Source organism: Eptatretus burgeri, unplaced genomic scaffold (genome assembly GCF_056783735.1).
Source record: "Eptatretus burgeri isolate ZD-2024b unplaced genomic scaffold, Ebu_testis_v1 Ebu_testis_scaffold_3164, whole genome shotgun sequence".
Taxonomy (NCBI): Eukaryota; Metazoa; Chordata; class Myxini; order Myxiniformes; family Myxinidae; genus Eptatretus; species Eptatretus burgeri.
In genome coordinates, this window is record NW_028225112.1 from 212,281 (window position 1) to 231,322 (window position 19,042).

Consider the following 19,042-nt stretch of genomic DNA (forward strand, 5'->3'; position numbering starts at 1 on the left):
CTTCTTTGCAGAAAAAATTTGATGACACCATGATGCTCAATTTTTATGAAATTAAAAATTGCATCAAGTAGCAAGCTTTTGGATGATACTGTGAAAAAAACAAAACATCATTTTCATTAAACTTAATGGTATATTGAAAGCATAAAGGTGAGTTTACGAGCAAAAGATCTGTTGCTCTCAGGTGCAAATGCATCCCATATCCCGAGAACATTTTGAAATTGTGCCTGCTCCAGTTTTATATGGCTCTTGGATAATTCGGAGAAATATCAAACAGAAGTCAAGATAAAATGTATGTATATATATATATATATATATATATATATATATATATATATATATATATATATATATATATATCAAATAAAACAGACCTTTAATGCCTGGTTTGCTGCTTCAAGAGCTGGCTCGGCAGCTTTGAGCTTTTCCTTTGCCACACCTGTTTCTGTGGCAACAGCATCCAGAAGCCCCTGTGACTTCTCTTTCTTAATTAATACAAAATCCTTAACCTTCTCTGCCGCGAGTACACTAACTCTCACTTCCTCCACAACCTGAAAAGAAGACATTCAATTGAAACAAACGATCAATAAATACGACATACATTTCATTGTACTCATTCATTGCAAAAAAAAAATCACATTAAATTAATGCTTATTGTTAGGGTTAGAACTACTAACTACCTAGAATTGGAACTACCACTTTATAACTGCTGGTAGTGATGACCGGGTACCAAGATGCCCTGCTTTGATGCAACCCCGGTTTGATCGGATGCCTGACCCTGACCCATGAGGTTTTTAATTATTATTCAATTGAATTTTGAATGGGATGAAAATAAATTCAATTCAAATCAAATGGAAGACCAGACAGGTACATTCCTGCATTGGATTCATCAGAAGGAACCCCAACAAGGAAAAAACAAAGATGAAGTAATCAGGAGGAACCTGGATAGGATTCACATTTCAGAGGCGACTCCTCCACCCTCAAACCCATTCAGGAACAGCCAAATGAACCTTATTCAAAAAAAAAAAATCAAAAAAAAAATCCACATCAAAAAATTAAATAATTCTGCCTGCGAGAGCATGTGTCCGATCAAGTTGAAATTTAAAACATCTATTTCCCATCACGACTCAATCACAATTTTGAAGCTTCGCATCGATTCATGAAGCGGTTCCAGAGAAAACATTATTTAATATTTTCTTCGATACAATATGGTTGCCAAACCATGTGACTTATTAATTATTCCTTGACGACCTTGAACAGGCATGCCTTGTGGAACATTTATGTGAACTTTCCCCTCGATCTATCCAGCCGTTCTGGAGAAGGTTTTTATATGTTTCGGGTCAATCCAATATGGCTGCCAAACCATGCGACCTATGATGTTAAATGTGTGAACCTTTTGTTCCTCATGGATAGGTGGTCATTCGTATGTGTTAGGGTTCGCCTCGATCTGTTCAGCCATTTCAGAGAAGAAGATTTTTTGAAGGTTTACATAAAAAAATACAATGTGGCTGCCGAATCACGTGACCGATTACATCTCATTTAATTTTTTTGTGAACTATTTTATCCCTCGATGAACCTCAAAAAATTTCATACTGATTGGATGTCACGTTCTTCATATGCAATTATGACGTAATTTAAAAAATCTCTCATTCCCCATGAGGAGTACTTGCTATGTGCCCAGTTTCAATTTTTCCCTTGGTGCAGTTTCAGAGATACGTCCAAAGTTTTTCCATTTTCACCAACATGGCTACCACACCACGTGACCGATGACGTCATCATTATCGCTCCAACATGCCACATGTGTAGTCGCAATAATGGTGAAAATTTTGTCTCATTCCAAAAAGCGGTTACGGAGAAAAACATGAAAGTTCTGTGCAGACAAACAAGACTGTATCTCCTGTAGACCCTTAAAGACTCGACGACACAACAAAACAATCCGTGAGAATTCGACAAAACCATCCGTGAGAATTCGACAAAACAATCGGTGAGAATTCGACAAAACAATCGGTGAGAATTCGACAAAACAATCCGTGAGAATTCGACAAAACAATCCGTGAGAATTCGACAAAACAATCGGTAAGAATTCGACAAAACAATCGGTGAGAATTCGACAAAACAATCGGTGAGAATTCGACAAAACAATCCGTGAGAATTCGACAAAACCATCCGTGAGAATTCGACAAAACAATCGGTGAGAATTCGACAAAACAATCGGTGAGAATTCGACAAAACAATCCGTGAGAATTCGACAAAACAATCCGTGAGAATTCGACAAAACAATCGGTAAGAATTCGACAAAACAATCGGTGAGAATTCGACAAAACAATCGGTGAGAATTCAACAAAACAATCCGTGAGAATTCGACAAAACCATCCGTGAGAATTCGACAAAACAATCGGTGAGAATTCGACAAAACAATCGGTGAGAATTCGACAAAACAATCCGTGAGAATTCGACAAAACAATCCGTGAGAATTCGACAAAACAATCGGTAAGAATTCGACAAAACAATCGGTGAGAATTCGACAAAACAATCGGTGAGAATTCGACAAAACAATCCGTGAGAATTCGACAAAACAATCTGTGAGAATTCAACAAAACAATCCGTAAGAATTCGACAAAATAATCCGTGAGAATTCGGCAAAAAATCGGTGAGAATTCGACAAAACAATCCGTGAGAATTAGACAAAACAATCCGTGAGAATTCAACAAAACAATCGGTGAGAATTCGACAAAACAATCCGTGAGAATTCGACAAAACAATCGGTGAGAATTCGACAAAACAATCCGTGAGAATTCGGCAAAAAATCCGTGAGAATTAGAACAAAACAATCGGTGAGAATTCGACAAAAAATCCGTGAGAATTCGACAAAACAATCCGTGAGAATTCGACAAAACAATCCATGAGAATTCAACAAAACAATCTGTAAGAATTCGACAAAACAATCTGTGAGAATTCGACAAAACAATCCGTGAGAATTCGACAAAACAATCCGTGAGAATTCGACAAAACAATCCGTGAGAATTCGACAAAACAATCTGAACTATTTCACTGAACCCAACCACGACGACGGTCAACTCAAATGAACTACCTTATCTGTTTTCTCTGAGGCGACTGCAAGGTCTTTTTCTTTTTCTGCCAGATCTTTGGAGAGCTGAGTGATGGACTCACTTGCTTCGAAGAGCTTGTTCAGGCCGGCGCGTGGCAGAGAAAATTTATCAACAATTAAAAACATTGTTACAGATGCCTGTTTCCACCGTACTCGCCATACATTTCACATTTTATATGTCAAAACATCAAGATATATTGTGAGGCAAAGATGGAGCCTCTCTTTGAACACTGGTCTTCACATCCCAGGAAAGGTTTTTTTTACGAAGACCATCCCAAAACTTGCATATCATGAGTCATCCATGTGGAGTCGAGGGATCTGCAGGTCAGGTCAGGTAAGGGAGCATGCGCCGCCGGTACTCTATGGGCCTTCGTCTGGCCATCCCTCAGGGAGATGCCTGGCCCATCCCAATCTCCATCAGATGCCGATCGACCTGCCGCAACCGCGAGGCACGTGGTCGGTCCGTTGGCCTTCTCCACCCATAAGGCTCCCTTTCTGGGAGAATCTGGTGAGCAGGATCAGCATCAGGAAAATGAGACACATGTTCACATAGCCGCAGCTGGCGCTCGCAGACAATACATGTAAGAAATCTCGTCTGAATCTCTCTCAGTAACTGGACACAGTCTGACCAGCAGTAGTCAAGGATTCTCCGAAGAGACGCAGCACCGCATGAGTTAAGTCTCCATCTCAGATCCTTGTTCAGAGTCCAAGTCACATCCGTAAAGGAAGAAAGGAATCACAAAGGATTTAAAGACTCAGACTCTAGTCCTCCTGCAAAGATACCGACAGCGGCACACCCCATGATCCAGTAAATCCATGACTCCACAGGCCCGACACAGACGTCTATCAACCTCTGGCTCACAACATCTGGAGACCTAAATATTACTGCCATGGGAAATGAATCTCTCCGTGACCTCAACATCCTCACCACAGACAGGTACAGACAAGATAGCAGCATCCGACATGTCATTGAAAGCCTGGATCCCAGTTATGACCCAGGAAACCCAAAATACCAGCGGCTCTGACTCCTCATTCAGCAGCTGGCGAGTGCCCTTCAGGATATCCAATGTCTCAGCAAAGATGACTGCATCATCTGTGAAATCAAGATCAGAGATCCTGACAATCCCAAATGATGCACCCACTGGAGCTTGATCTCTCCGACATCCTCTCGAGAATCCAGTCCAAACAAGCGCTGAAAAGTGTGGGGGACAGTACACACCCCTGACAAACTCCAGCAACAACTGGAAATAAGTCAGGGATAGAACCACCACATGTCACAGCACTCTCAATACCAAAGTACAGTTCAGATCATCAGATTAACCAGTTTTAGTGGCATCCCACAAACACCCAGAATCCTCTCGAGGGCATCCCAATTCACTGACTCGAATGCCTTGCGGAGAACAACACAGGCTGCAAGCAGCCCCTGTTCAAACTCTCACCTGCCTTTGGTGATGACCCGAATTGCAGCAAGGATATGGTCAATCGTTGACCTCTTTGGTGTAAATCCCGACTGTTCTGGGACCTGGTGGTCAAGTAGATTGTGACGCACCCGATCAAGAATTATCCGAGCAAAGGTCTTGTCCAGCACCGAGAGCAGTGTCACCCCTCAGTAGTTGTTGCAGTCCTGGTGGCCACCCTTCCCTTTCCAGAGAGGGACAACAAGGCCCCTCTTCCAGTCAGTCGGGATGATGTCTGTGCTCCAGAGCACAGAACTGCATGTCATGACACGAGTTCAGCATTTCCACCAGCTTTGAGAAGTTCAGCATGGATGCCACAGATCCCAGGAGCTTTATCCTCTTTCATCCGGTTCACTGCATCCTGCATTTCCACAAACGAAGGTGGAAACACATTAGGCCTCTTTGTCTGCCCTCAGCGAACATACAGTTTTAGACCTCAGCCTGGCCCTGCGATCTGGTCAATGGTATCCAGTGTCTTTTGGGAGACAAAGTTCTTCTTCGTCTGATGAAGGGTTCCAAGACATCCACAGGCAACATCAAGGATGCTCGTCTTGAAGACACTCCGCAACTCTTCAGGATTCCCTGAAACACCCAGACCCCCCCCCCCCCTGTGGAAGTGTAAACGATTATTTTACATTATATTTGTTGTTGTTACTGCAATTTATGAGTGCCCATGCTCTTTAAAATTGAGCAAGTAAGTTTAAGTTTTCACTGTGCTGGAATCAAAGGGTTGTATAACAAGAACCAGTTCCTAAAAGTTCCATAAGTATACATGTGTTAACCATGCACTGAACACAGCAACGTACACTGAGCACAAAACAGCGGTCATTCACAAACAATTTGACATAATTTGAAGAAGAAAAAAATTAAATTGTCCAACGACACAAATTCTTCAAAAATATCAAGAATAAAGAAATATCTGAACTGCAGTTTGGCTGAAAAAACCCACGAAGCAGTTTCTTTCATAATTCTTGCAGGAACTGTGTCTGGTCCTGGATCTTCCAAACTTTTAAAATGAGAGACAACTTTCAGATTCTTTCTGAGCCTTGTCTAAGTCATCGTGCTCTGTTTCGTTCACTGATTCGTTCACTGAAATAAAAACTCTTCCTCCATAAGTATTCCTGTCCTTCCACTGAAGGTTTGATGAGAAGTATTTCAGTGCTCGTGTATTGTGAAAAAATGACAATCATTGCCAATCCAAATGTCAAGCTTGGTTTATTCAGCAGAGTTTGATAATCCGAAATCTTCCCTTTAATCCTCCAATAGTTTATGACTTTTAGCTTTATTACCCCCACCGAAGGAGAGGGTATTGCATTTGGGTCCGTGTGTTCGTAACTTGGCGAAAACTTTTTTTGCCAAGTTTGTTGGTCTGCGGTGTTTGTCTGTTCGTCACACGATTTTTGGCCACAGTTTTCAAGCAATCCTTCTGAATTTTTGTTTGTGTGTGAAGGGGACCGGCCAAGGACAGCAACGATTAACTTTGGTGAAGATCCGAATGTGGATCCGGATCTGAGGATCTTTCTAGTGATTCTTCACCATTGAGAGATGGGGCCAAAAACTATGTAATAGCATGATGTCTCAAAAAGTTGTGGACGAGTTATTACAAAACTCGGTGGATGAGTTGGTGAGGTTACAAGAACAAGCCGATTCGATTTGGGTTAAGGTCTGGATTCAGATCTGACCTATCAGTGGCATACAAAGTGTGAACTATCCAGCCTGGCGGAGGTACGTGCTCTCCAGAGTGCTGTTCTGTTTCGTCAAGTTGTCACTCCATGAGTGATTTTTTCATTTGTCTGTCTGTTTGTCCGCACAGAACGTGAGTGTTTTTCTCCAGAACCACTTTCAGGGTAAATCCAATATGGCTGCCAAACCATGTGACCTATGGCATCACATGTGTGAACCTTTTGTTCCTCATGGACAGGTGGGCACAAGTGTAAAGTTTCACATTGATCTGTTCAGGCAACTTTTAAGATTTTTGAAGGTTTTTTTTTTTTTGGTCAAACAATGTGGCTGCTGAATCACGTGACCGATGACGTCATCAATTTTTTTTTTCTGTGGACCATTATATTCATGAATGACCTTCAAAAATTTCATGGTGATCAGACGGAGCGTTCTACATTTGAAATTATGACGTCATAACAAATCACAATTACTCCTCATGAGGTGTACTTGCCATGTGCCAAGTCTCAATTTTTTTCCGTGATGCGGTAAAGATACAAACGTCCAAAATTTATTTTTTCCAAAATGGCTGCCACATCACGTGACCCATGATGTCGTAATTATCATTAAAACATTCCACATGAGTAGTTGCTCCTGTGGTGAAAATGTCGTCTCAATATTACAAGCGGTTGCGGAGAAAAACACTTAAGTTCTGTGCGGACAAACAAACAAACAGACAGACAAACAAACAAACGGATACACAAAGGAATTCAGCTTTCCTATTGTTCCAAAGAGTTTCCAAATGCATTCCTCTCTCCTTCAGTGAGGGTAATAACTTTCTTCGATGATGAAGTCAGGTTCCCAGTGGAATTATACGAATTACGGAACCTAAATTCCAGACTTATAGATACTCCCAAACCGAGGAGACAACTACTTTGTCTTAACCACAAGATGTAAAGATACAGGAAGCAACATTTAAGCACGATGATCTTGGTATCGGTGGCACAACAGAATGGACGAACGGTGAGGATCAAGAAAATATCGGGCTGAAACCGAGATGCCGATGCATGTCACCCTGTTCACCTCACCACGACATAAGATAAACTCGTCTGCTGCTCACCCTGTCTGTAACTCGCAGGCTCACTCAATCTGTCATGTGAGCAATCAAGGAAAACCCCCCATGGTGTCCCCTTGGGGCACTGGAAGGTTGGGGTTATTGCTGCACTGCCGAGATGAGAAATGGAAAGGTCAGTCTGAGTGAACTCGGGGTGCTGGCATGGATGGCAATTGCAGTAGCGATGGCGGTAGCCCTTGCACTGTGTCGTCTCGTACCGTGTTGAGTCGCAATGTGAAACTGCTCGGCAGACGAGTGAGCGAGCATGACTGAAGCGCGCACCCAATTGTGAGATCCTTCATGATTTGTTCCAGCCACAGTGTCCCATTGATCTCTCGGAGGGGTTCAGTTCGACTTGGGTGGCTTGCCGCTGCCTCGAATCCCCCAACAAGCTTCAGGCTTTCTCAGACTTTCATGTCAGACACAGTCGAGTACAATGTAAACAACACACAGAGTGCATATGCCATGCATAGTTGTGGGTGCAGCCATTAATGGTGCAGCAGGAAGTGATGTCGCCATGGCTTTGCCAATCCCAGTCGACAAGAAATTCTGCTCAACAGAAAGTCTGTGGTGTGGGATTCACACACATCATCAGGGCTTGACATTTTGGACGTGAACAAGATTGAACTCAACCCACTGACGTCTTCTGCTAAAGCAGGTGATGGCTCCGCATCACATTCTAGGGAATGCTGCCATATCATATGGATCCTTAAAGCTGACCCGTGATGACATGCAGAACAGGTGATGCAGCTACTCTTACAGTTAGTGGTGCTCCACAAACTTACACTTCACATCACATCATTTGAAAGCCTTTATCCCCGAGCAGGGGTCAGCTTTTTTTGTGGCTCCAATGATGGTGCCCTTTCTTGTGGCAATGTTATTTATGGCCGGATACCATTCCTGACACCAACCCTTCAGTCGCCTTCGACCCTGCAGGGATAATTACCAGTATACTGGTGCTCATTTCGCCGACCTTCGGAAGGATGACAGGCTGAGTCAACCCCGCTGATGCGAACTCAGCAGCCAGCGGGGCTCGAACTCAGGACCCCGAGGATCCCAAGCCACCGCTTTAACCACTGAGCAACACCAGGCTCATAAAACTTACACTTTACAATCTTAAATTATGATTATGGCGATGATCAAGGAAAATAATTATTGGTGTTTTATCAGAAGTGAGAATGAAACCTACCAATGAGCATATGATCTGCCAGGTGATTGATTTGTGAATATTTTTCTGTGTACACAGTCTTGTAGCTGTTGATGAAGGCGAGGTAAGACTTAGGTGTGACATGTGTGCGACGGCGATACCTAAGGAAGAAAACATTAAGTAGTCGTTCGTGCCACACAATTGCCCTTTCTCCATACGGATGAAACTTGCGGCACGAGACAGATTCTTACCTCTGGAAGTATTCCTCACATGTTTGGGAAACTTTATCGTGAAACTCGGCCGTTGTTTCGATGAGTTGTTCTTTTGTATCTTGCGAGCAAACGATGAAGTAGTCTGACAAAAAATGGTCGGCGACGGCCACCAGCGCCTCTCTTGGCCACCGACTGAACCAGTCCACTGTGCAACCAGAAATAAGTCCTGGGAATCTCAAAGCTCGTGAGCGGAACTTTTCTCCAACCTAAGGTGGCGAGAGCAGGTCAGTCGATTAACTTAATGCAATAAAGCTTCAGCAAGGTGGAAATGAGAGATAATAAATGTTGCAATTAATCATATTTTACATATAAATCACAGGATTTTAAATTGATCAACTGCGAAGGGAAGATGTGCTTCCTTCGGATGGCACAAGTTGTTATCTTATGCACCAACTTCACATCGTGACCATTGTGTGCTCAGAATATCAAAAAAATAAAATTTTAAGTCTTTCTTTTTGAAACTTTTGAAAACAGTGGCCCATTATGTGCTCAGACATCGCTTGATTATAAAATTCCTGCTTTAAATGACAAGGTCCTCCCACCTGAGCTCCTGACCACTAACAAAGCTTTGGTCCACAGCCTGATGGAGAACTGCTCTCCCCTCTGGGCTGGTGCTCCTGCCTCACACCTTTCTCGGCTTCACGCTGTGGAAATCATGGCATTTAGGATCATTGGCATCTCCCGCCATGAGGCTGAGTCTTCGGGCCTCTCACTCTCACAGCGCAGGCAGGTCGGTGGTCTTTCTGTCTTCTACCATTTCCTCTCCGATCTCGCCCCCCTGCTCTCTCTCTGCGATTTGTCCCCACCATATTTCCGCAGGGTGCTGAAGGTCCGCCAACAACCCCCTTCTGGTAAAACTTCCAAAATCACGAATCACTGAGCTCACCTTCACTCTTTCATTCCTCTGTTTTCCCACCTTTGGAATAAACTCCCTCACTCTATTCAATCCCATTCTTCCCTCCAGGCCTTCAAAACAGCTGCTCACCACCACCTCTTATCATCCCCCATCGAAATCCTTGATCTTTTCTACCCCCGTTAATCCACCCAAGCCCACCTCCTTCAAATTGTCTGCTTTCCTTCCTGAAAGTCCCTGTAATGTCCATCTTGTATTCCCCATGTTCCCCGCCCCCATCCCTCTCCCTTCCACAGATCTCCTAATGTCTCTGTTCCCCACTGTTTTGTCCTTCCCACTCCCTCCCCTCTTGTCTCATGCCCCCCTTGCTGTGCGTTGTGTGTTCGCTCTCATATGAGCCTCGACAAGGCATACCAAAAAAAGGTCGTTGCATCAGTGACAGAATGCACTGAGAAAAGATTCGAACATTGCACCTGGGCGCTGTGTTCATGAATGAACAGTCAATTCCCAAGCACAGAGGAGGAATGCTTATTCCGAGGTTTGGAGGAATTTACTTCGTTAATTTGGAGGAATTGACCAATGGGCTCACAGCGCCCCCCCCAGCACGTCTCACATACTCCACCTGATTCCCCACAGCCACCACCACATCCGCAGCAGCTCCCACCGTGAAACCTGCTGCCCCCACCATGCCTGCCACATCCCCCATAGCCCAAATCACATCTGTTGCAGCCCCCACCACATGCCCTGCAGTTTACACTGTGCACCCTGCTCCCCACACTTCCCCACCCCACCGCGTACCTTGCCACCCCCTCCTTCACTCCTGCTGCCCCTGCAGACCCTGCTTGTTCCGAAAATGGTGTTGCCCAACCTGGATATCAAGAACTCCAATCCTCATTCTCCAATGTCTTCACTATCCTCTTCCAGCCCTCTCAAATACCTTTGGCTGCATCGTTGTATTCACAGCATCCTCTCATAGTTTCTCTGTGTGATGTACTGGCCACCGGATGATGAAAACCCAAAAACCTCAATTTCCTCTTACATTTATCAACTCAGAACGATCTGTTCCAACGCAGTTGTTACTCATCTGCAGCGATGTGTGATTGTGGGTTCCTGACAACTGGTGCACTTCACATCCCGGATTTCCGCAGCTGCAATAACTTCCCTCCCGGACCCGGTTATGAAGAACTTTCCGTCCAACCTCTCCTATTTTTCCTCTGCTTATCTGACAGTGTTATTGTCCAAACCCATATCTTTCTGGCTATTACAAGTGAGCAACCTCAATATGTTAGGGTGGTGGTCTTGGGCTCCTCGGAATGTTGAATTAACACCAGGTGGGGTGGCAAAATGAGTGCCAACTTGCTGGTATCCTGTGTCGGAGTGGTGACCTGTCCAGGATTGTACCCTCATAGCCAAGGAGACTGCTTAAGCAGCACCAACGCTCCACGCAGAGTATGGTCCCAATTGATGGAACCTCAATGCCACAGAACATGGCTGTTTGCAAAATCCAATTGGCAGAGACTGCGATCTACCCTCTGCCACAGCATCTGATATCGATTCTGCCAAGGAATACTTTTACAAAAGCCAATTTTCTCCAATGCATTACTTCACGTCATCTCATCTGTGGCTCTCCGAAGATCCCATCCATCCTATAATCTCCGGCACACTGAATTCTGGAAGAAGGCAGTTGTGGTCAGGCAGCATGCTTTTTTTCAACATGGAGAGCAAACCCGACTGAGGGTAACTTTAGGTCACTCTGGGAGGCTCGCCACAAGTGTGCGTCCAACCTGACGCAAGGCGAGAAACGTCATCTTCCAAATCTCAAGGTTGAACTCTCCAACCAGTCTCCTTGGTCCTAAAAAATCATGGTGCTGCCGAGTTGAGTCCCTTTCTGGTGTGTGTGTGTGTGTGTGTGTGTGTGTGTGTGTGTGTGTGTGTGTGTGTGTGTGTGTGTGTGTGTGTGTGTGTGCGCGCGTGCGCGCTTCCTCAACATTCGATTCTTTACCCCAAATGGGATATCTGAAGATTCTGTCCAACACGAGGCAGAATGTCTGAACTCTTTGTTTGCCTCCAAATTCCGTGTACCCAACACATCCCGTTGTGTCCCAATCTTACCCCCCTCCTACCACCGTCTGCTGCATTTTGCATTCTCATCCAAGAAGGCAGAAAACCTTCTGTTCAGTCTCGACGTTGCTTCCTCAATGGGCCCAGAGAGCCTCAGTGCCCATGTTCTCAAATCGTGATCTGTGGCTCTTGCCTCTCCTCTCTGCTCTATTCAGCCTGTCCTCCTTCGGATGCCTCCCATCTGCCTGAATGTCAGCAAACATCACTCCTGTCAACAAGAAAGGTGAAAAAAAATAGACATGTTGACTGTCTGATGTTGACAAATAGACAATAAAAAAAATATAGACTGCTGTTCTCATGTTGCATGGATGTTGGTGGCCCATGTCTATTGATTGCCATCTCTATAGGTTGGTGGTCTCTCTTGTTTGAGCTACCTCTGCTTTCTCAGCCATCCGATCATCCCCACTAACTCCAGGAAGTACCGATTCTTCCGGTAACCCTTCATTAAACTTTCAAAATCCAAGCTGACTGCACACCTCAGCTCTTTTGTTCCTCAATTGTGGAATATGCTGAACGACATCCAAGAGGCTGTGCTATCCCACTCTTCCCTCCAGGAATGTGCTATCCCACTCTTCCCACAATCTTTAATACCCCAATAACCTTTCCTAACCCAACCCTCTTACTGGAAATTTGCAGTTTCCTTCCCTCTGACCTCTCTTATTTTCGATTTGTTCATTATCTCTAATAATTAATTTCTCCACTGGCCTGCTGTCAATTTGTTCCCTCCACCACCTTGCTCTTCTATGAGCCTCATCATTAGAAGTGCCACTTAAAACTGCTGGCAGTGATGCCCGGGTCCCAAGATGTCCCGCTTTGATCGGACACCTGACTCTGACCCATGACGTTTTATGTTATCATTCAATTGAATTTAGAATGGGATTAAAATAAATTAAATTCAAATCAAATGGAAGACCAAATAGGTGCGGCACTGCATTGGAGTAATCAGAAGGAGCCCGAACAAGCAAAAAGCAAAGATTAAGTCATCAGGAGGGACCTGGATAGAGGATTCACATTTCAGTCACTACTACTCCACCTTCAAACCCATCCAGGCACAGCCTAGTGAGCCTTTTCAAAAAAACAAACAAACAAAAACAAACCCAGATCAAAAATATTAAATAATTCTGGCTGCCAGACCATGTGTCCAATCATGTTAAAATTTATAACATGTACCCCCCGTCACTTCTTGGTCATAATTGTGAAGTTTCACATCGATTGATTAAGCAGTTCCAGAGAAAACATTATTTAATATTTTCTTCAATCCAATATGGCTGCCGAACCATGTGACCTATCAAGTAATCAATCCTTCACAAACTTGTACACCCAAGGCTTGCAGAACATTTCTGTGGTTTCCCCTCGATCTGTCGAACCGTTCTGGACGAGAACATTTTCAGAGGTTTTCAGATAAATAAACAATGTTAGGACAAACAATAAAAGGTTGGCAACCATTGTGCAGGCCTCATGAGCCTCATGACCCCCTCCTTTGTTGAAGTTCCTTGTAAGGAAACTCAAATTTGATTTTTTTTTAAAAAAGACAATAGACCAAAAACGAGGTACAACATAAAATGTAAAAAGCCAGGTAGTTCAGCGAAACTCACAGGTGAGAAGCACAACACAACGTGCAGGTTTTTCTTCGCTCTTGAGATGAAGTAGTCGTACAGGTTGTCCTGAGTTGGAGGTTGTCTGGGTAGTTCTTTCTTCATTACAGGAATGAGATTTTGGCATATTTCATCGAGTTCGTCACGTGGAAAAAGATTTGAAATCTTTGTAAAAAAAGAACATAAAGATAATGACAACAGGAAGAATAATAACGATGACAATCATTTTGCAAGAGAACATCGACATTCTTCTTTCTTTAATCATACTAGTGCGTGCCCGTACGTGCGTGGCCGTACGTGCAAAAATAAATAAATAAAACTTTCAAACCTTGTGCCAGAAACAACAACCACACAGGCCGTTCCTTCACTCTTGCGTGCCCTTCCATGCGTGGCCGTACGTGAAAAAAAAACAAACAAAAAAACTTTCAAACAACCACACAGGCCGTTCCTTCGCTCTCGTAAACGACGACTGGATTGGGGCATTGTGTTTATCTATAAATGCGCAAAAGAAATCGAGAAATTATTAGAATACAGTGTCATCACTATCCGGAAGTGCGTACGTTAACCCGTAATGGGGAACGTGGCTGAGGATCTCTTCCCCAACGGCCACGCCTTCGCAGCAACGTGTCCTGTCATTGGTTTGGTAAATAAATGGCCATAACTTGGGAACCACTTGGCGGATTAATATCAAATCTTGAAAAGGCACATACTCAGGGCCCCAGCAAAAACCTGGCAAGTTTCAATTAGATCGGACCAGTGGTTGTCGAGAAACAGCGGTCACACACACACACACACACACACACACACACACACACACACACACACACACACACACACACACACACACACACACACACACACACACACACACACACACACACACACACACACACACACACACACACACACTACTGGAATTATACAGATAATTGTTACCACCGCCACCAAAGGTGGAAGGGGGTTTTGTTTTCATGCTTGTCTGTCTGTCTGTCTGTTTGTGTGCAGGATATCTCAAAACGTTGTGGACGGATCCTGATGAAATTTGGTGGGGACGTTAGGTGTGTGACAAGGACGAAGGGATTAGATTTTGGTGAAGATCTGGATCCAGATGTGGCTACGAGAATTTTGAAGGTGATTCTTCACCATTGAGAGATGGGACGAAATGATACATCACCTGATATTTAAATAATTTGTTGGGTTGATATGTTCTGTTGGATCAGGCATTGAGTGGTAGAGGTATGCGCTCTACCGAGCGCCCGACTCGTTAAAACATTAATGATATTCGCGATTACAAAAAATTCCCCGTGCCTCCGTCGCTCCGCCAGTGCCGTGCCCTACCCCTCCCGACATAATCTCCGAGGATCAACGTGTCCGCCTCCTAAGGAAAACCGCTCAGCTATTTGGGCTGGCAGCGTTAACCGCCCGTCACCACAATTTGGGCTCAGGGGTTTAACCTTAACCGCCAGACACACAACAATATCTTGGTTGGATAAGTGTTCGCCCCTCCTTAGAACAGCAATTGTAAAGCCCTCAGGTGTAGCCAATCACCTTCAAAATCACACACCAAGTTAATTGGATTCCGGCTGTGTTAAATTGTGGTGATTCAGACTATTTCAGAAAAAACAACAACAAACAGACAGAAAGAGGGTGAAAAACATAACCTCCTTCACCTTCGGTGGCAGAGGTAATCAGCTGTTCCTGTAGGTTTCCTCTGCTGGGTGGTGCATTTCACAGAAAAGACTCAACCACGAGCACCAAGGTGCTTTCAAAAGACTTTCCGGATAAAGTTGTGGAAAGGCACAGATCAGGGGATGGGCGTTCAAATATTTTTAAGGCCTTGAATATCCTTTGAAGCACAGTCAAGACAATCATTAAGAAGTGGAATGTGTATGGTACCACCAAGACCTTGCCGAGGTCAGGCCGTCCATCCAAACTGGATGACCAAGCAAGGAGGAGACTGATCAGAGAGGCCACCGAGAGGCCAATGGTAACTTTGAAAGAGCTACCACGTGCCTTTATGGCAAAGACTGGTCACTGTGTGCACGTGACAATATCCCAAGCACTCCACAAGTCTGGTCTGTCAGGTTCAGTGGCAAGAAGGAAGCCATTACTCAAAAAAACCCAACTTGAGTCCCGTTTGAGAAATGCAAAAAATCCACTCCGGAGATTCTGAAGCCATGTGACAAAAAGTTTTGTTGTCTGACGAAACCAAGATGGAAGGTTTTGGTGGAAATGCAAAACGTTACATTTTGGCGCAAACCCAACACATCACATCATCCAAAGAACACCATCCCTACTGTGAAGCATGGTGGTGGTAGCATCACGTTATGGGGATGGTTCTCATCAGCAGGGACTGGGGCACTTGTCAGGAAAGAAGGGGAAATGGAGCAAAATACAGAAAAATCCTCGAGGAAAACCTGCTGCCCTCTGCAAGGAAGCTGAAATTTGGACGGAAGTTCACTTTTCAGCATGAGAACGACCTGAAGCACACAGCTGAAGCTACACTGGAGTGGTTAAGGAAGCTACACTGGAGTGGTTAAGGAAGCTACACTGGAGTGGTTAAGGAAGCTACACTGAAGCTACACTGGAGTGGTTTCACAAAAGGTGAACATTTTGAACTTTCTCTCTGCACTGAAGCCCCCCACTGTGGACCTTTGCGATATTGCCTTTTTTTGTATACCTTGTTGAGGCTCGAATAAGAGCGAACACACAATGCACAGCAAGGGGGGCATGAGACAAGAGGGGCGGGAGTGGGAAGGACAAAACAATGGGGAACAGAGACATTAGGAGATCTGTGGAAGGGAGAGGGATGGGAGGGGAACACGGGGAATAGAAGATGAACATTACAGGGACTTTCAGGAAGGAGAAAGCAGGGAATTTGAAGGAGGTGGGTTTTGGGTGGACTAACGGGGGTAGAAAAGATCGAGGATTTGGATGGGGGATGATAAGAGGTGGTGGTGAAAAGCTGTTTTGAAGGCCTGGAGGGAAGAATGGGATTGAATAGAGTGAGGAAGCTTATTCCACAGGCGGAAAAAGAGGAATGAAAGAGTGAAGGTGAGCAGTGATTCGTGATTTTGGTAGTTTTACCAGAAGGGGGTTGTTGGCGGACCTTGAGTGCCCTGCGGAAATATGGTGGGTAGAAATTGCAGACCTAGCAAGGGGGGGGAGGGGTGAGACCGGAGAGGAGACGGTACAAGACAGAAAGACCACCGACCTGCCTGTGGTGAGAGAGTGAGAGGCCCAAAGACTCAGCCTCATCGCGGGAGATGCCAATGATCCAAAATGCCTTGATTTCCACAGCGTGAATCCGAGAAAGGTGGGAGGCAGGAGCACCAGCCCAGAGGGGAGAGCAGTACTCCATCAGGCTGCGGGCTAAAGCTTTGTGAGTGGTCAGGAGCTCAGGTGGGCCGAGGAAGGACTTTGCACGATGGAGGATTCCTAGTCGGTGACTGGCTTTGCAGGCGAGGTTTGAGATGTGGCTTTCCCAGGAAAGATCATGGCAGATAGTGAGACCCAAAAGCTTGAAAGAAAGGACTTCGTCCAGAGGATTGTTGAGAAAGTGGATGGGGGGGTTTTCCACACGATCCTTTCGGAGAGACATAGTGAGAGTGTGAGATCTGTCCGGATTGAAAGACATGTTCCACGTTGTGGACCAGTTTGTGGTTTTACCCAGATCTGCAGTGAGCAGATCCGGCATTGAGGACATGGCTCTGGAATCGAAGGCCTTCCATGTCAATGGAATCTCACATCAGCTTGATTATTTCTCACCTCCTGCCCATTCATTCCTCTATCAACCCCTTGCTTCTCCAGGTTGCACACATTCAGTCAAAAAGCCTTTCCTTGTTATTCTTCCCAAGTCTAAATTCAATGCCCACGTCCAATCTTTCACAACCCTCTGTATTTATATATTTTTTTTCCATGTGGAATTGTCTTCCTGAGTCCGATGTTTCAAAATATTCTGCACAAGATTTTAACTCTGTTTCCCACAGCTCCCTCATTGTCTCTCCCATTTCCACAATTGAGCATCACAAAACCCCCATGAAACATGAGCATTTTCTGGAATTTTTCCACGTCCTGTGGTGCGTCGGTTTTTTGTTGTCCCATTGTTTTTGATTTGCCCCATTTGTCTCTTGATCACATCAACAAGACTTCACACTTGTAAATATCCACTGGATATTTAAATAATTGTTACATCTTATCCATCCATGGGGACCACACTCTATGCAGAGCGTTGGTGCTGCCGAAGCAGTCTCCTCGGCTATCGGGTGGAGTCCTGGATGGGTCACCACTCCGACACAGGATAGCAGCAAACCTGACACTCATTTTGCCAACCTCGGAAGGATGAACAGGCAGAGTCAACCCCACCTGGTATTAATTCAACAGCCAAGTGGGATTTCAACTCAGGATCCTAAGACCCCAAGCCCACCACCCGAACCATTGAGCCGACACCAGGCATAACATGTTATCATGCTGTTTTATCCATGCCGGATTTACAAGGTTGGAATCAGAGGTGCTCACGCCGTATCAAATGGGAAAGATGGCAATGTTGATGATAATAACGTACGATAATGATGATGATTATGACAATGACGAAGAAAAAACAAAAAACAACCACAATCATGCACCTCTCCAGAAGACAACATGTTGTTGATATACTCCAGAAAGCCTTCCTCCTTGATTTCGTTATCAGTGAAGACGAATGTAACTCCTTTTCCATCTCCACCAGCAATCCGATACAACAATTTCAGATGGTCCATCAGGTTACTAACATTGTAGAATCTGTAAACATTTGCAATGGTAACATTAATAAATCGAAAAAAAGTGACATTTACAGGTTTTCAACATTAAAGAGTTTCACACGACTGTCGTGGCCAAAAATATTGGCACCCTTGTGCACTTTTTACAAACAATGCACCATTTGTTCCAGAAAACTGTTGAAATTAAAGAACCTTTTTGGTGTCCACAGATGTATTTATTTGGTTTGCAGTGGAACAAAACAAAAAACATCTGAAAAAAAATGACTAAATCCTCGATTATTCCGCACAGAAATCCTAAAATGGTCCGGACGACATTATTGGCACATTTTAGGAGTTGTTTGAAATAATTAGATTTCAAGCAGGTGATTCTCATTTACTTTGGAAATGAACTCACCTGTTGTGAGCTGCAGGTGAATATAATATTTTTAAAAATCACTCATTCAACCAGTTTGAATGGAGAAAAGGAGTCATTCTGATGTTTTGTGTCACTGTGTGTGAGCACAGAGAAAAGAAAGAAAAACAGAGAATTATTTAAGGAGGTCAGACACAAGATTGTGTCCAAGCATGGACAATCTCAAGGCTACAAGTCCATCTCCAGAGACCATGATGTTCCTGTGTCCAATGTATACAATGTTATCAGGAAGTTTGAGGCCCATGGCACTGGAGCCAACCTCCCTGGACGTGGCCACAAGAGAAAACTTGATCGAAGATTTCAGTGAAGGATTATTCGAATGGTGGAGAAAGCACCTCGATCAACTGCCAAACAGATTCAAGCTGACCTTCAGACACAAGGAATAACTCAATGAAAGGGGGTTCTATGGTAGGAGACCCAGGAGGACCCCACTTGTGAGAGAGAGCGCCAGAAGAAAGCCCGACTGGAGTTCGTCAAAACACACCTGAACAAACCAAAATCCTTCTAGGCGAATGTCCTGTGGACAGATGAGTCCAAATTAGAGCTTTG

General features: G+C 44.4%; 1 protein-coding gene across 1 annotated transcript in view; it reads right to left on the reverse strand.

The window, feature by feature from the left end:
- LOC147006576 (dynein axonemal heavy chain 8-like) overlaps positions 1 to 19,042 on the reverse strand; it is a gene marked incomplete at its 5' end in the record, with an annotated part of 164,610 nt that overhangs the window by 52,378 nt on the left and 93,190 nt on the right. Inside the window, 6 exon segments of the mRNA XM_085868499.1 lie at positions 372 to 548; positions 3,089 to 3,199; positions 8,533 to 8,644; positions 8,735 to 8,961; positions 13,325 to 13,489; positions 17,950 to 18,103. Of these exon segments, the coding sequence (XP_085724625.1) occupies positions 372 to 548; positions 3,089 to 3,199; positions 8,533 to 8,644; positions 8,735 to 8,961; positions 13,325 to 13,489; positions 17,950 to 18,103 (946 nt within the window).